The sequence below is a fragment of the Akebia trifoliata genome, chromosome 1 (genome assembly GCF_017979445.1).
Source record: "Akebia trifoliata isolate Shusen 1 chromosome 1, ASM1797944v1, whole genome shotgun sequence".
NCBI classification, from domain to species: domain Eukaryota; kingdom Viridiplantae; phylum Streptophyta; class Magnoliopsida; order Ranunculales; family Lardizabalaceae; genus Akebia; species Akebia trifoliata.
The window spans coordinates 28,582,929-28,598,940 of record NC_141375.1 but is presented as its reverse complement, the minus strand read 5'-3'; the positions used below and the strand labels follow the sequence as shown (position 1 = coordinate 28,598,940).

General features: G+C 33.4%; 2 protein-coding genes across 4 annotated transcripts; one reads left to right on the top strand and one right to left on the bottom strand.

Annotated features, from left to right (window-relative positions):
• The first annotated feature begins 2,049 nt into the window (after positions 1-2,049).
• LOC147411489 (ABC transporter G family member 31-like) lies at positions 2,050-5,736 on the top strand. Of its 3 annotated transcripts, none has more exons than XM_086449140.1 (7): positions 2,050-2,571; positions 3,217-3,264; positions 3,680-3,752; positions 3,870-4,015; positions 4,285-4,368; positions 5,249-5,382; positions 5,520-5,736. In XM_086449140.1, the coding sequence occupies exons 4-7, from the start codon at positions 3,875-3,877 to the stop codon at positions 5,680-5,682; spliced, it is 522 nt and encodes a 173-aa protein (XP_086305266.1). In that variant the 5' UTR covers positions 2,050-2,571; positions 3,217-3,264; positions 3,680-3,752; positions 3,870-3,874; the 3' UTR covers positions 5,683-5,736. The 3 variants fall into 3 exon arrangements, with proteins under 3 accessions (XP_086305266.1, XP_086305276.1, XP_086305262.1); XM_086449136.1 differs by having other exon boundaries at positions 2,143-2,200; positions 2,309-2,571; positions 3,680-4,015; XM_086449150.1 differs by lacking the exon at positions 3,217-3,264.
• Positions 5,737-11,254: 5,518 nt separating this feature from the next.
• On the bottom strand, positions 11,255-12,568 carry LOC147411488 (transcription factor MYB1-like). Its single transcript, XM_086452918.1, has 3 exons — positions 12,354-12,568; positions 12,124-12,253; positions 11,255-11,901 (listed from the first exon to the last, which is right to left on the bottom strand). The coding sequence occupies exons 1-3, from the start codon at positions 12,556-12,558 to the stop codon at positions 11,400-11,402; spliced, it is 837 nt and encodes a 278-aa protein (XP_086309044.1). The 5' UTR covers positions 12,559-12,568; the 3' UTR covers positions 11,255-11,399.
• Positions 12,569-16,012: the final 3,444 nt, after the last annotated feature.

Sequence of the window (16,012 nt, the reverse complement as noted above, 5' to 3'; positions counted from 1 at the left end):
TATAAGATCATTTGCAGTGATTTTGTTGCAATAAAGCTAACTTAGAAATTGGATCGTTTCAGATCTGTAGGATCATTCTTGATCTGATTCATGCACGATAGGTTCATCTTCAGTTGTGCTTTTGAAGTTCTAATTTTTGAAAATTTTACTTATGATCTTCGATTTTTTTGATTTTTCGTGGTAGCTGTTACTGAGTGTTGGAATTAATCCACAATTCATTACGTTTACACATGTCACAATGCAATCAGACAGGTATATATGTAATCGGGAAACATCGCCACAAAATAGTGTTATCATGATAGGTAAGGTGAAGTATTGCAGATTTGAGGGAGGTATGCTACTGATAGTTTCTTATTTATATTCTACAAAACAAAATAGACGAACTTGCAATTTGATAATGAAGAAGGGAGGTTGTGTTGTATGTAAGTGATGTCATAATGTACCGGCAAAACAATCTTAGCCCAACTATTGTCGTGTCAATTATGTTTCTTAGAGTGTGGTATTTAAAATGCTTATTGCAGGAGTTTCAAATTGTAGACTAGAATTTGGATGGGCAATTAGATTTATGAAAGTTGAAGACAAGGGGCATTTGGGTCTGTTCATGTTGGTAGTTGGGGTTTAGGTCATTAATTTCAAAACATAGGGGTATTTCCAATATTCAACAACATGTGAGGGGGGCAAGTGTAAAATTTAATTTTTTTTTTCAAAAGTTCTTATACCAACGGCTGTTACGGTAGCTAAAGATCTAATTAATTTATGTTTTTTAAATGCCCTATTTTTTTAATAAAAAATAATCTATAGTGACGACTGATAGGGGCTGTCGCTATACGTCCCATATATAATGATGAATAGTTGGCCGTCGATACCTACAGCGTCGGAGGTTTAAGCGATGACCACCAACGGAGAGGGTGGTTGTCGCTATATGTATTTGCGACGGGTTTTTGACCTATAGCGACGGTCGGCGACTGTCGCTATATCCCTATTTTACTGTAGTGTGAGAGAATAGAGGGTTGAGGTTTTAACTCGTGAGTTAATCATTTTCTGCATTGTCTTGTTTGTATCTCCTGAGATATTGGAAAATATCGTCCGAGACGATTTGCTTATCTCATGATACGCGGTTGTCTCAAAATACTTTGTGAGTTAGTCTTGTTCAACTCCGATACCGAATTAACTCAGGCAATATGTCTTGGTCTTGGACGAGTTTAAAAATCATGACGTAGATAGGTGGTCTTCAGTCTGTGGTCCACATATGACTTATTTGGGAACTCCGTGTTGTTTTTCCAAAGCACTTAAGATGTGGACTTTTTTTGTTTTAGTCTCTAAGGCACTTATAACTAAAAAGGAAGGGACGAATGCAACAATCCAACCGTGTGTACAAGTGGATGTGATGCTCTGAGGTGGAACCATTAATGTACACCTTTTCATTTGATAGGGACACGTATCCTCTCGAAAATTATACATTCATGTATCTTCAAGGGGTTATAGTTGTCTGCAATGTTATCACGCTGGTCGTTCCAAATTGGAATTCACTGTTTGCCACACTAGAATTAACCCCAATCATGCATATTGGACCATTGGATCACTTGCGATTTATGATAGTCTCATAGAAGATGAGCTAATTCAAAAAATATCATCAAATATAATTGAAAACAAAGGGGATGTATCCCTAATTTAATTTTACCAAAGCCAAAGACAAGGGTATCTTTAATATTTACTAAAGCGTGGGATATCTCTAATATACACCAAAACAGTGGATTCATTATTTCCCACAACCTACTATATGAATCGAACAATAAACAAGTTTGTGGCTCGACATAGTAGCAATGAATCCAAAAACACAGGACTTTCATTATTGATACAAGTGGAGATCCAAGTTTCTTGGAGAGTGACTTTGAAGCAGCCAACCCGGTTCAAAATTTGAAGGAATTCTCTTCGCACTATGACGTGAAAATTGAAAATTTTGTCTAAAAAATTTGACGGGTCAAAGCCTTGAGTTCAACCCCCACCTTGTTCACATCTTAGTTGGAATCAAGTCAGCTTTTGACTTGTTTTGTTCATAGCAATACTTCCAACACAGGAGTCTATTTTTGTTTTACCCAAGAAACTGGCATGAGTTTAAATCTAGAGTTGTGGAATTAGAGACAATCCCATCAGTCTGAAGGAACAAATGATGAAGTTTGACACATGGACTAGAATAAAGGTTTAACAAGATTGTATAGTTATTTTTTTTAATCCGTAAAATTGAATTTTAAGTTTGCAGGGTTATTTCATACTTATTGTGAAACACTAAGCTTAAACTTATTTTCAGGACTCTATATGATTCGTATTGAGCAGAGTTTGCCAAACCATTTTCACCACCATGTACCTCAGCAGCAGCCAGACACGTCAAGTGTCAACTTGTCAACTACTTTGGATACAATACATTATTTTGCTCCTGGAGCCACAGATGTTGCTATACCACTGCACCATTGATAAGGAGCAGAAGAAGACCTTCATGCATTCAGATGAATCAGACATTAGGCATGCTGCCCAATTACACTTCCCAAATGTCAAAGATAACTGTTTCAAAATGTAGGACATTTTCATGGGTTGGTTGGATTTTCTCCATGTTCTTATTGACTTCGTTCATTTGGTTTAAATGTAGGACATTTCTCCTAATAAAGACTAATAAACTTTTGTAGTAACTAAAGTACCAAACTATAGAAGTTTGCAAACACTTTTTAAATACTAACTATATTCTTAATATCATCCTTCACTTTTAGATTCGGAGCATGTGTGGGTCAATGTGCATGTAGATAGACACATCGAGATGAAAACATTCCTTGACAAATATATGAATGGAGAAACATCAGGCCTAGACGAGTGGAAAGAATTTGGCTAGGCTCGCAAGTTCACATAACATCTTGTAACAGGACCAATCTAATTGGCTAATTGACTTTCCAATCGCCAAAATTTGAGAAAATCTCCCATAATTTTTTGGAAAATGTCAAAATTAAAATTTTTTTATAACCATAAACACATTCATTTGTATATATGAGCCCCAAGAGCAAGATGCACTTAATAGTATTGGTTTTGTAGAGTGCCTTTTTTGGGATGGTAGATCTACATTCCACATCCAAGTACTTGTTTTGCTAGTCAATGAACCTTTGAAGCTTGTGTCAGTCTGTGCTTTAAACTTAATTTTTTGCATGATTTATTTACATTTTGTTTTCTTAGGTGCATTTGAATGATGGCCGAGCAAGTGCTGGTGCAAGTGTTGATCAGGTGAAAATGCTGCAGAGATTGTTGCAAGATTGAAGCGGGACTTACTTTCCACATTTAAGAATTGTCAGCAACTTCTGAAATGAACCCTAATGTTTGGTTGTCTGTGGGAATTGGAAGTCATCATAATGTACCCAACATGGAATGTTGGCATGGTTGGCCTAGGGTACATGAGTAATTATGTGGCTTTGGTGGAGTTGTAATTCACACTAGGTGGGAGTTGCAACTCCACCAATTTAGGGTGTTTGGGGAGTTCTAGGAGTGTGTAACTCCAAACAGCAAGGCGGGTTGGAGTTGAGTCCCATCTTCCAAGCAGGCCCTCTGATCAATTCGGAAATGTATTAAAAGAAATGAATCATTTTTTGAAATACTCCTCATTTTATGCTTTTAAATTCTTGGTTTATTTTTGTCTTGACAGCCTTTGATAAGCAATTCATTTGCATATCTGTGGACCATTTACATTGTGTACATGGCAAGCTTAAAGAAACCAGGTCCAAGTTGCGTCTCAGCTGATTGATTTTACCTTCTGAAGTTATGCTTTTAGTTACATCTTTTATGTTGCTCTGGATTACGTCGCACTGGTTGGCTAGCAATCTGTTTGCATGCAGAGTAAATGGAACTGGACATCTTTTTAGGTGATACTGGATTGCCGGCATGCTTGCCACACAATAGAAAATTACTATGGCTGGCCCAAGATATGGTATGGCGTCGATCATTAGTTGCTGCCACTGGAGGGGACTATCACACCCAACATGTAAGTAATGCCTCCATCCCTTTGATTGGGCCCTCATGTTCTGTTTTTTTGAGTATTCGGAGTTAAGAAACTCGGGTTTGAGTGCCCAATCTCAGAATATAGTGGTTAAGTCATATGGTGCACTCCAATGGATCATATAGATGTCACCCAAATGGCCGCCTTGAAAGCGTGCTGATTGGTGATCGATAGGGTCCTTATCATTTAGTTTAATTTCATATATGCAACCATATTATAATTTATTTTAAATTATCTCTGTGGTTTCGATGCAGCTACTTCTTATGAAACGAGGGGGTAGAGTTATATATGGAGGGAAGCTTGGTGACCACTCCCAGACTATGATTAACCACTTTCAGGTACCAGTGAACACTCTTACTTTCTTATTTATTTTGGTGGAAGGAGAAACGCTATCAATTGAATCTAAATCTTACAACATGTAGGCTCCAATATTAAAGTTAATAAAGAGCTTGTAGTTGAAAGACATATATTTGTTGGTTTCTCACTAGCTCGCACTTGTGGTCATACAAATGACACAAGTTTTTCTTTGATACTGGTGTTGGAAAGCTATTTAAAATGCATCATTTTCATGAGTTAAAGATTCTTTGCTGGCAGAAGGTGTTCACTTCTGATACTATTAGATGGATCTGGTTGGGTCTTTTCTTCCTACATGTAAAATTCATACAATATTCATTGAGATTTATATGTATTCAAACTTTTAAAGATATAATTTACGTATGGAAAAGAATTGAATTATAATCACTAATCGTCTACTTAGGTGGCTGTTTTTACTTTGTATTCCCATGCTTTTTTTATGTTCTGAGATACAAAACAATTTATCGTTTGCATTTTATTGCTACTACGTCTGCTCCTGCTTCATACATTTCTCTAGTAGCAAAGATTGAGCCTATCAGTTCATATATTGAATGATATATATATAATATAATTCTTGATTCAAACTCCATGGTTTATAAGCTCACGAATAAGTTTAGCAAAGGTAAAATATATACAAATTTACATGAGCCAATATGCCCATTATCTCCAACACACAGATAGTTTGTAGAAATAGTTGTATCTTTTGATAATGAAAATCCATTCATTTGGATTAGTTACTGTAATACCTCATCTACTGGCTTATATAACAAGTATATTTTGAACACAATATTTAAGCATCTCATTTTCTACCAGTTTTGTTATTTATGAATAAGTTCGTCATCCTAACATTTTTTCCTCACATAGGGAATTGATGGAATCCCTCCTATTCCCAATGGTTACAATCCAGCCACTTGGATGCTTGAGGTCAGCACTTCAGCTGTTGAACATAGGATCGGTCAAGACTTTGCAGATATATACATAAATTCTAATCAATACAGGTGATTTTGATCACTTCTTTGTCATTTATCATGCAGTCTAGATTTGATTTTAACATGTTTCATCTTGTTTGTTAACCTAATATTAAAACGATGTTCTCCAACAAGCAGAATGTAATGATTTCAATACTTTTCTTTAGGGTGGTGGAAGATTCGATTGAGCTTTTGAGTATTCCACCGGCTGGTTCAGAATCCTTGAAGTTCACTTCTACATATTCACAATATTCTCTTACTCAATTTAGATTTATGAAAGTTGAAGATGAGGGGCATTTGGGTCTTTTCATGTTATTAGTTGGGGTGTAGGTCATCAACGTCAAAACATAGGGGTATCTCCAACATTTAGCAACATGTGAGGGGTCAGGTATAAAATAATTTTTTTTTTTAAACAAAATACCCTATAGCGACGGTCGGCGACCGTTGCTATATCTCTATTTTACTGTCGTTTTTCCCGACTGCCTTGGACAGTCGTTTTTTCCCGACTGTCTTGGACAGTCGTTTTTAAAAAATCACTCCTTTTAAAACGACTCGTTTTCCGACTGTAGGGGCAGTCGTTTTTGGCGCATTATGACGTAGTGGGTATGTCTAAATCACCCCTTCTTTTCATTGCTTGGCTAACAATGTAATTGAATTAAAGAAAGTAGTTACAAGAAATAGGAGCATAAAATTGTAGACCTTTTACCAAGCTTAGGATGAAAATAATAATAACAATAATTTGAATCATAGCTAAAGCTTACCCTAGGACTGGTATTTTCAATAATAGAAGATGTGGCTTTGGATTGAATTGAATGAAGGAACAAGATTTGTTGGCTTACCACAAGGGTGTATTTCATAAGGACGTTAGTAGTGTCCAACATTTTTTTTCAATAATATCCCTCCTTATTTTATCTTTTAGTGAAAAAGATAAAAGTGTATTGGTCTTTTACATAACAAATGCTTGTTTATATAATAAATACTATAAGTATTTAAGTATTTTGAATTATGTACCTTTTTTGTAGTAATTATTTGGCAATAATATCAACATAATAAATGCATTTATTGTATAAAAGGCTAGTATGTCCTTGTTTTGTTCATTAAAAAACAAAATGTTGGAGAGGTATCATTGAAAAAAAAAAGTGTTGGACAATAGTAACATCCCCGTGAAGTCTTGGACATTAGCATTTCCTATATATAAAGTTTTTGATTTAAAGAGTAAAATTTTGTCTTATATAACTTAAGAGTCTTGTCTTGAGTTATTTGAAACTTCTAACTCCATCAAAAGTGGTCTACAAATTAATGGTAAAAAATCGATGATTCACAATTCTAAACCATTAAGGGTTAGAAATTTTAGATGAGACTATTTTTTGTGAGGATAATCTCCTCACGATAGGTATCATCTTCACAAAAAATCAGTCCATTCCGAAACTTCTAACCCATATAGGACAAAGGTATTGGCTCTCTAATGTTGGTTGCCGGATGAAACCCGTATATCAAAAGAAATTGTTTTGACTTGATTAAAGACTTTGAACTTGGATAGTCAGTGAACTTTCATATTTAAAGTGTTAGATTTTACTATTTTTTTTAGATGTGCACTCTCACACCTATCTAAAAAGTACTACCACAAGGTACAACAAGAAATAAATACCATAGAGGATCTCCTCCCCTCAACTTGGGTGTTTAATTCACATGATCATGTGGGATGCAAGAGTAGTGCCAGAGTATTGACGGGGCTTACAATCCTTAACCATGACATCACTAAGTGAAAGAAAGGGTAAATTCGACGACAAAATTCATTGAATTTGATTAAATCCAAGCAAATTTGATGTTATTTGACAGATCTTAGCATTGAATTTATCCCTTTTTCGCATAGTGTATGTCCTAACATCTGTTTTGTTGTCAATCATGTGCATCAACTCATGCATGCAACTATCACCATCCAACTTCAAGTTATAAAACGCATTATATTCTTTGTTATCTTAAAGCAACTATGAGAATCAACCTTTCTTTCTCATCTATTGCCGTCTCTAATGTATTGAGATAGAACTAATTAAGGCCAATTGAAAATGTAACTTTCTATTTTAAGCAACACCGGTTACAGTATAGAAGAGATCCAAAGAGCTAAAAAGTAAATAATAAAAAGGAAAGTAAATCAAGAATCCTATATCTACATAGAAATATAAAGGGAATCCTCCTTCCAAATTGAATGGTGTCAAGTATGTCCTCTTGTTTTGTCCCACTTTTTCAATCATGGGCTTCATGGACCACCTATCATAAGGTTGGGTCCACGACAAAAAAAAAATGGCGTTTATAGGATGCATCAAACAAACCAGCTGACATGGGAGGATATTCGTTACGAATTTCCTTAAAAGAACTAATTTCTAGGAAACCTATTTTTCTTGCTAAAATTTGTGTCCAATGAAGTTGCCCATGGGAATTTTACAAGAAGGAAATGCTTGGAACCAACCATGGCGGTATATGCTGCTGCAGATTTAACGCAGTCGTGGGGTCTCACCTTCTTCCCTTTTGACAAGAGAAGGCTGGAAGCCCCAGTAAATGATGACAGTAACTCTAACTGTGTTACTAACTGTCCTAAGGTACCGAAATTCCTTGTCGTATAAGTAGCAACCTGCACAAATGGTATAACGATTGATGCCCATGCACCTGATTGCATTTACTAGTTTAAAATCTCGACCACATAATTAATCTATCTTTTTTCATTTGTGATAAGTATCATCTGGATTTTTGAGATTCACTTTTGAGTTGGTGTAGATTCCATTATTTCAATCTATCATAACAAATCTTATTCTTTCTAATTGTATCTCGATATCCATTATTTTACTTGATTGTTAAATCATTAGATGATAGAGAAATCGAAGCTCCAAAATGTTTATCCTTTTTAAATAAATTTTAATGCTGTATGGACTGAAAAATTAATAATCATGCGGTTTTTTATTTCTTATTGATCTTTCACTGGTTATGCTGTGGTAATCTAAGGACCATCGAAACCATACATGTATGCGGTGTGATCATGGGTTTTGTTTGGCTGATCTAATGATTTTTTTTCTTCTTTTTAGTGATGTGACTCTTCGATACAACGTCAAGTCAATGAATAATGCAGTTATTTGGAGATGTGTCTGTTGAGCACCATAATAATCTATATAATAAAACAAGATGATTGTTTTTTATCGTTTCAAATCTAAATATCTATCATCTCATAAATAGAGATTGAGATTTAATCTTACAATGAATCTCAATGATACTTTTCAATTTTACTTTCTATTCTCTCCCCCTTTCTAAGAAGTTTATTGTCTTTCCTCTTTTACTCTTCTCTAAGAATATTCTTTCAAATTTCAATTTTATATATTGTCTTTTCTCTTATTCTTTTTTTTTTTTAATAAAACACTTTTAATTTTATTATAGTTTCTCTTTTATTTCTTTAATCCTTTTTTTTAAATAATATACATACAATTTTATGGTTTTTTTTTCCTTCTATTTGCTCGTGCGGGTAGGCATAGATAAACTCTAGTTTAAATATAAAAAGAATTCTTCTCTTATCTTGCTCGACCTTAATTTGGACTGTTGGACTGTCTATTATGGGGGAGGGGATCCTCAGTAGTACCTTTTCCCTTTAGTTCCTTGAAATTTACAAGTTGAAAAGAAAATCTAACATCTTAAACGTGTAAAGATCATGTTGTAGATCAGATTAATTTAAAAAGAAAATTTGAAAAAATGATAATTTTTTAGTTGGATCAAAGCTTTGAAAATGAATAGTCCATTACCTTCAATTTTTCAAAGTACAGATTTTTCTTTTTTGGTGACATGGTGCTCCTTTAACCGTTAAAATTCAGTCCACGGAACAACAGGTAAAAAACGTACTACAGACGATCCCCTCCCCTTTTCTAATTGTGGAGTAGATGCATGTCCTCACAATATTTGCAGCGTGGCATAAGAGGAGACACACAGACAGTGCAACTCATCAACTAAAAATGAAGAAAAGTCAGCATATATAAAGACAAGAAATAGACCAATCATTCAACTCACGTGTTGAATATTTGTATTTGTCACAAGCGAAAGCTAATTAAATATTGTACGTTAAGTTCATTTTCGTAACTAGCACTTTTCAATTTTCATATCGTCGTCCTGGAATGATCTCAAGATTGTACCTCATATCACACTTTTTTGACTTTTAAGAGTGTAGGAATCATAGATGAAAAAATATCTATAATTCCTAGAGTGAAAGCACAAGACATTGTGTTCGACAGTGAGACAACATGGAGGTGTCAAAGAAAATTTTTCTTTGAGAGACCCGACAAACCTAACAATTGCATTTTTATTACAAAAACTACACGCCGTAAAATTCAAATTAATGTGTTAATTTAATTTTATTGGCCAATATATACGTCGGAGTGGATCCTAACCGTATCATTTTGTGGCATCCAATAACATGATCTGATGCCAAATGATTACAAAGGAAAAAAATTATAAGTACTTTGGAAAAAAGAAGTTAGTTTTCATTGTTGGATTTTAGATTTAAAACTGGGAGTTCAGTGGTCATCGATTTTCAACACTGTGGATCAAGCTCAAAAAAAAAAAAAAATTTAATTTTTTTCGTTTTTAATCTGATTTTTTTTTCCTGAAATCTACCAGTATGTGGTGTTGGATTGCCAATTTGATAATCCATGTGGGCCCAATGTCCCTTAGTAAGATTTGAAATCTTACTAAACTAGTCATGTTATAGATTGATTCAGTTGGTTGGGTAACAAACTTGATAAAGAAATCTTACTAAACTAGTCATGTTATAGATTGATTCAATTTGTTGGGTAACAAACTTGATAAAGTAAGGGAGTTTTTGTAATAAAATTACAACAGATAGGTTTGCAGAGTATTTTCATGTTTATTTTTTAATGCTTAGTGTCGAATGCAATATACCCGACAGTCACTTTAGCATATTCCAAACTTATTTTTCTAAGCACTAGTTAAATTAAAAGTTACCCTAAAAAATAAAATGAAAAATAAATAATTAAAAATTATTTAAAAAAAAAAAAAGGAAAATGTTGGAATGATACAAATAATGTGGTGGCGCGCACATAACCATAAATGCTTTTTACTCATATCTCACGGAAAAGCATGTACACTTATGTGCGCATCACTACATCATTGTGTCATCCCATCATAACCCTTTAAAAAAGAGTCAAGCTGGGGTGACACAAAATTTACTACGATTCTCATAATTCTGACATAAACATGCATACATAATCGTAAATGATTTTCACTTGAATCGCGAGGAATCACATCTATGGTTATGTGCACACCCCACGTCAGACTTGTGAGAATCGCAGTAAATTTTTTTCATTTCAGCATTTTTCTTAAAAAAATGAATATCTTGAGCTGCGTGCCCGACTTTGTTAATAGTTAAAGTTGTTTTAAACTCCAATTAAAGTGGGATAGCGACCGTTTTCATTTAATAGAAGGATCACTAAATTTGAGTCTTTTCTTTAGAACTTTATGCACTGCCACGCATTAATTCAAAACGAAATCGGTAGATTCCTTGAAATCCATGCTAGTTGACGAGTGCTATTTTTATTCCAAAAAAAAACGCATTAATTCAAAACGAAATCGGTAGATTCCTTGAAATCCATGCTAGTTGACGAGTGCTATTTTTATTCCAAAAAAAAAATAATAATAACACCAGGCCACGTGTGCTATTTTTACGTTGGTTGTTATTAATTTTTTTTTAATTTAAAATATAAAAAATCCAAAAAAACGATATTTAAGGAAGGAAAATGAATTTATCGTTTTCGTCTCCTTTTTATTACAATTACCATGTATACTGTATTGAGTATAGAGATGAGAAGAAACGACAAGATATCAGTCGATTTATTATGCATATTTATAAGAGTATAGAAATATATAATCAGAAACAAAATTTATACAACTACCATATAAATATTCCTAACAGATTACAGGCGACTTGAAGAGGAAAAACACACACAATTAAATTCTTGAAGATCAATTAATTTATTCAAACATTTAGATTTTAAAAATCAGACTGGATTCAATGGAACACAAGCCTCAGGATCCAACCAAAAGTCCATGTCCATCATAAGACCTTCCCATTGGCCTCCTCTATTGAAAAACGGAAGGCTTTCATCATTTATGGCCTCAATATCATCCACTAAAGAGTCCGAGTATAATCCATCTATCATATTTGCGACACTTGAACTCTCCTTTATCTCATCTCCATTAAGAAGATTTCTCCACCACATGCTGTGCTCCCCTGAAGGGTCTGGCATGCTAGGTCCCTCTTGTGGTTGTGGTTGTTGTTGTTGCTGCTGTTGTTGTGGATCTCCCATAACTTGTAGATTGCTCGTTGGAATTGATGTAGTGGTGAAAGTACGAGGCTGTGGCCTAATGACTTCAACGATTTTAGGCTTTGATTTTTCCTCCTTGTCATGGCCTGCTAGCTTCTTCATCAAATGGGTATTCCAATAGTTCTTTATTTCATTGGCCGTCCGGTTAGGAATCCTACCCGCGATCAGCGACCATCTAAAACATACGAGATTAATTAATCAACCATTTTTTAAGTATATAAATAATTTTAACTTGATAGTCTAGAAGAATACAATTTTTTTTTCCTAAGCAAGCAATTCGATTGTATCAAGAAGAGAAGGTATACAGTGATTTGTCAACTCGATGAGTCTTAAATAGAATTTTACTCAACCCTACACGGAAGGCAAATTAAGTACATAATTCAAACTTAGAGCTTGCCTATTTCCCAAGAGCTTATGAAGCCTGATGATAAGATCGATCTCATCTTCTGAGAAGTCTCCTCGCTTGATGTTTGGACGGAGATAGTTCAGCCATCTTAGTCTACAGCTCTTACGACATCGATTCAGACCTGCAAAATTCAAAGATAATGAACACATATTAATCTTTTTTTTCATGAATACTAACTATATATATATATGTAGTAATGGAAATGAAATAAAGAAACTTGCCTGATCGTAGAGGAACTAGATGCCACTTCCCTTCTCCATACTTGTTGATGCATTTCCTTAGCTTGAAATCTTCTTCATCAGTCCATGAACCTTTTCTAACACCCAATTGACCCATTTGTTCACGATATATTCCTATTGCTATTGGCCTTACAAACTCAGGTTCAAGGTTTAAATAAGGGCTGTATGTCTGTACGTGTGAAACCATTTTTTCTTCTTGGGGTGGGTGAGAGTTTGAATGGTTGATCCAAGTTTTGGAGAATATTTGAGAGATTCCTTTATGTTTTCAAAATGAAGACATACCCCTTGACCTTGGTCTTCTATGAGAGATCAACAAAAATGACATCAAAATCTGTCATTGTCAAGGTACTATTTACTTATTCCCCATTACAATTGAAATAACTATCACTTACGTTACCCTTTTAACTTCTCGTAACAAATACTACTTTCACAATGCCTTCATTTTCACTCCAAACTGGTTGAGTGCAAAATTATAAAGGATAATAGAACAGAACTCAAGGACCTTTTCGCTTCTTGGGCTTGTATTGGCTACTCTTTTGTTGGTGCGAAGGTTTACATGGACCATCACCCCATTTGCTATTTGTTGGTGTGTTTGGAAAGAGAGAAATAGTCATACCTTCGATAGAAATAAAGGAAGGACTGTAATTAAGAAAATTACATTGTCTATATATCTTGAGTTTTGTATTTTTTATTTTTTATCTAAGGTTTTCAAGATATTTAAGAGGGGTTTTCTTAGAGGATTTTACACGAAATTGAGAAAGGGTTTGTGGTATAGATATTGAGTAGTCTCCCCTTATATTGTTCATCGCTTGGTTGGTCATCTCTGTTGATATTGTTGGGAAAGGGTTGTTTTTTATTACAGAGGATGTTAATTAATGGGTTATCTCAAGAACTATTGAGAATTCTTTTTGATGATCTTTCTTGTAACTACACTCGATAGAGTTTACTGATAGGGAGAGGCCCTTAGACCTCAGGTTATCAATCAAAAAATAAATTATTTGGTTATCAAAAAAATAATAATAACAAAGGATAATAGTTTGGAATGGTGTTGGACACAAAATCATCAACATCATTTATTTTTAACTTTCAATATAATTAAAAATATTATTTTTAACATCCAATACTATTAAAATATTATTTTTAAAAGAAAAAAAAAATCCCCTCATTTATTACCTATAAGGATCGCTTACTTTGTGATAAAACACACAATTAATTAACATTGTTATTTGTATATTGATGACATGATTTAGGTCACCACCCCCTCCCTCTCCATCTCCATCTCCCTCTCTCTTTTAAACTCTAAAACAATACAAAAGGGAGCAACAAGGTCATGCTTACTTTATTTTAGTTTTATTCCATTAATATTTATAATATAAAATATGTAATGTTCAAGATTTCAAAGTATTTTTTGAATATTTTTGTTTTCTCTACTATTTTAAAACATAATTGTGAAAACTATATATATATGAGAAATCCTACTATGATTCATGTTTTTAAAAATGGATGAGGGGGATATTTTTGTATTTTAAAATAAATAATACTTTAAAAGATTTTAAAAAAAAAAAAAATACTCAATTGATGTGGCATGTGCACAAAACCACAGATTTCCTCAAGATACCCAATGATTTTTTAATCAAAATATTGCATCTACCCTTTCAATGATTTTTGAGGTTTAAAGAAATGTGTTTATTTTTTTGAATATTTTTTGTACTCCTACGTTCTAAAATTAATGGCATGCCCTTTTATTATGGCCATCTCTTACATAACAAGGAAAACCAAAATCCTTATTTTCTCTTCTCAAAATTAGTAATCTTTAACTCACATAGATGATGATGACTATAACAAAGATGATGATGGAGATGAGTATGACCATCATCATCATCAAATTGATTTGATCTATGTATATTAGATTTATTAAAATACATAAATAATTTTTAATAATTAAAACATAATTTCAAATTTTGACTTAAATATTCATTGAATTGATTTAACTCAAAAAATTAGCAAGTCGACTTAAATAAGTCAAATAAAATTATATTAACTCATAACCAGGAAGCTGGGGGGTGCATTGGTGTAATGGTTGGAAGATTCTTCATTTTTGGGTTCCTAAAGGTCCATTTAGTGGGGCCCAATCTCCATATAATTGTCTTATAAGGTTGACTGATTGAATTAACCTAGACCCATCTAACAAGATTGTGTGGGGATTTTTGAATTTAATAAAAATTAGAGCATTGTGCCCAATCCATACAAACATTTGAAGGGCCCAACCGCTTTTCTCTTTTTCTCGTGGGCCGGGCTGAGTATTTGGCAATCCTTGTTTAATATTCTAATCTCAACTTTAAAACCATGTTATCGAGACTGATCGTAATGTTACAGAGAAATGGACCCTTTACGTATGATGGAAACTTTTAACGTCTTATCAGTATGATTGGCTTCGTAAGGGAACTCTAGTTTTGTTTTTTAAAGCACTTGTCTCACTAGAAAAGGAGGGACAAAACCAACTGTCCAATTCTTCGTCTATTGTATATAATAATATCAGTGGGTGTGATGCTGTTACGTGGAACCATTTCGCTCTCTTGTAGGTTCTGCACATGTTGATGTCGAACAGTACTTGAAGGTAATCAACCATACGTCAACCTATAAATGCAATTATATGAAGTTTTGGGTCCCACCAACTGAACCTTATGATGGTTCCCCGAAATCCTGTCCCCAATATGACTCTAGACAGCTACCACGAGTTCGACTCATTTAATTTGTAAAAGTTTGCCTAGTTTGCTCCAAATTGGGTAAAATATCAGCTAGAACCATAGATGTATTAAGAGAAAATTACTTTAAAGAACCCTCGAGAAAGGGTTTTTTTCTATTTAGTCCCTTAGTTTTGTGTGATTGCTTAACGGGACATTTACTAAACTTTTTTTTTTAAATAGTCCATTGAACTGTCTAGTTCAAAAATTTTATTGTCGAACTCAACATTTTTTTATATTTTGTGTCGAGTTCAAAGATTTTACTGTCGAACTCACCATTATTTATTGTCGAATTCACTACTTTTTATTTATTGTCAAGTTCACCACTTATTAAATAAAAAGTGGTGAAAATTTTTCAATTAATATACATAAAAAGATTGACTAAAATATTGAGATAAGGATTTGTTTAGATGATTTAACCCAAAAGAATCATTCTTGATTAATTTTCATCCAAAAATTAAAGAAAAAATCATAATTTTTTATATACATCTTTAAAATATTTGAAAAAAATCTTTAAAAATGACTTCTTTTTGTTTCTTAAGTCTTTTCTGACAGAATGGAATCTCTGAAATTTGATTGAGTCAAAAATTCTATTTTTGAATGAAAATAATAAGTTTGAATGATTTAAGACATTCAATCGTGGGAAATGCGGGAGATGAGATCCAAGGACCATTTAGAAAGAAAAAATTTACTAAATGTCATGTTAAACAACTGCTAAAAACTTAGAGATTATTATTAAAAATATTATTTTTAACATCCAGTACTATTAATATATTATTTTTAATAGATAAAAAAATTACCCTCCTTTATTACCTTTAAGGATCCCTTACTTTGTTGATAAAACACACCATTAATTAACATTGTTATTTGTATATTGATGACATGATTTAGGCCCCC

What these genes read in the sequence shown, in the direction of transcription:
- LOC147411489 (XM_086449150.1), top strand. Translation starts at nt 3,875, where the DNA reads ATGGAACTGGACATCTTTTTAGGTGATACTGGATTGCCGGCATGCTTG. An exon ending in GGGACTATCACACCCAACAT is followed by an intron (nt 4,016 to 4,284) that starts GTAAGTAATGCC and finishes GTTTCGATGCAG; the next exon opens with CTACTTCTTATGAAACGAGG. An exon ending in ATAAATTCTAATCAATACAG is followed by an intron (nt 5,383 to 5,519) that starts GTGATTTTGATC and finishes ACTTTTCTTTAG; the next exon opens with GGTGGTGGAAGATTCGATTG.
- LOC147411488 (XM_086452918.1), bottom strand. Translation starts at nt 12,558, where the DNA reads ATGGTTTCACACGTACAGACATACAGCCCTTATTTAAACCTTGAACCT. An exon ending in TCTAGTTCCTCTACGATCAG is followed by an intron (nt 12,254 to 12,353) that starts GCAAGTTTCTTT and finishes TGAATTTTGCAG; the next exon opens with GTCTGAATCGATGTCGTAAG. An exon ending in CATAAGCTCTTGGGAAATAG is followed by an intron (nt 11,902 to 12,123) that starts GCAAGCTCTAAG and finishes CGTATGTTTTAG; the next exon opens with ATGGTCGCTGATCGCGGGTA.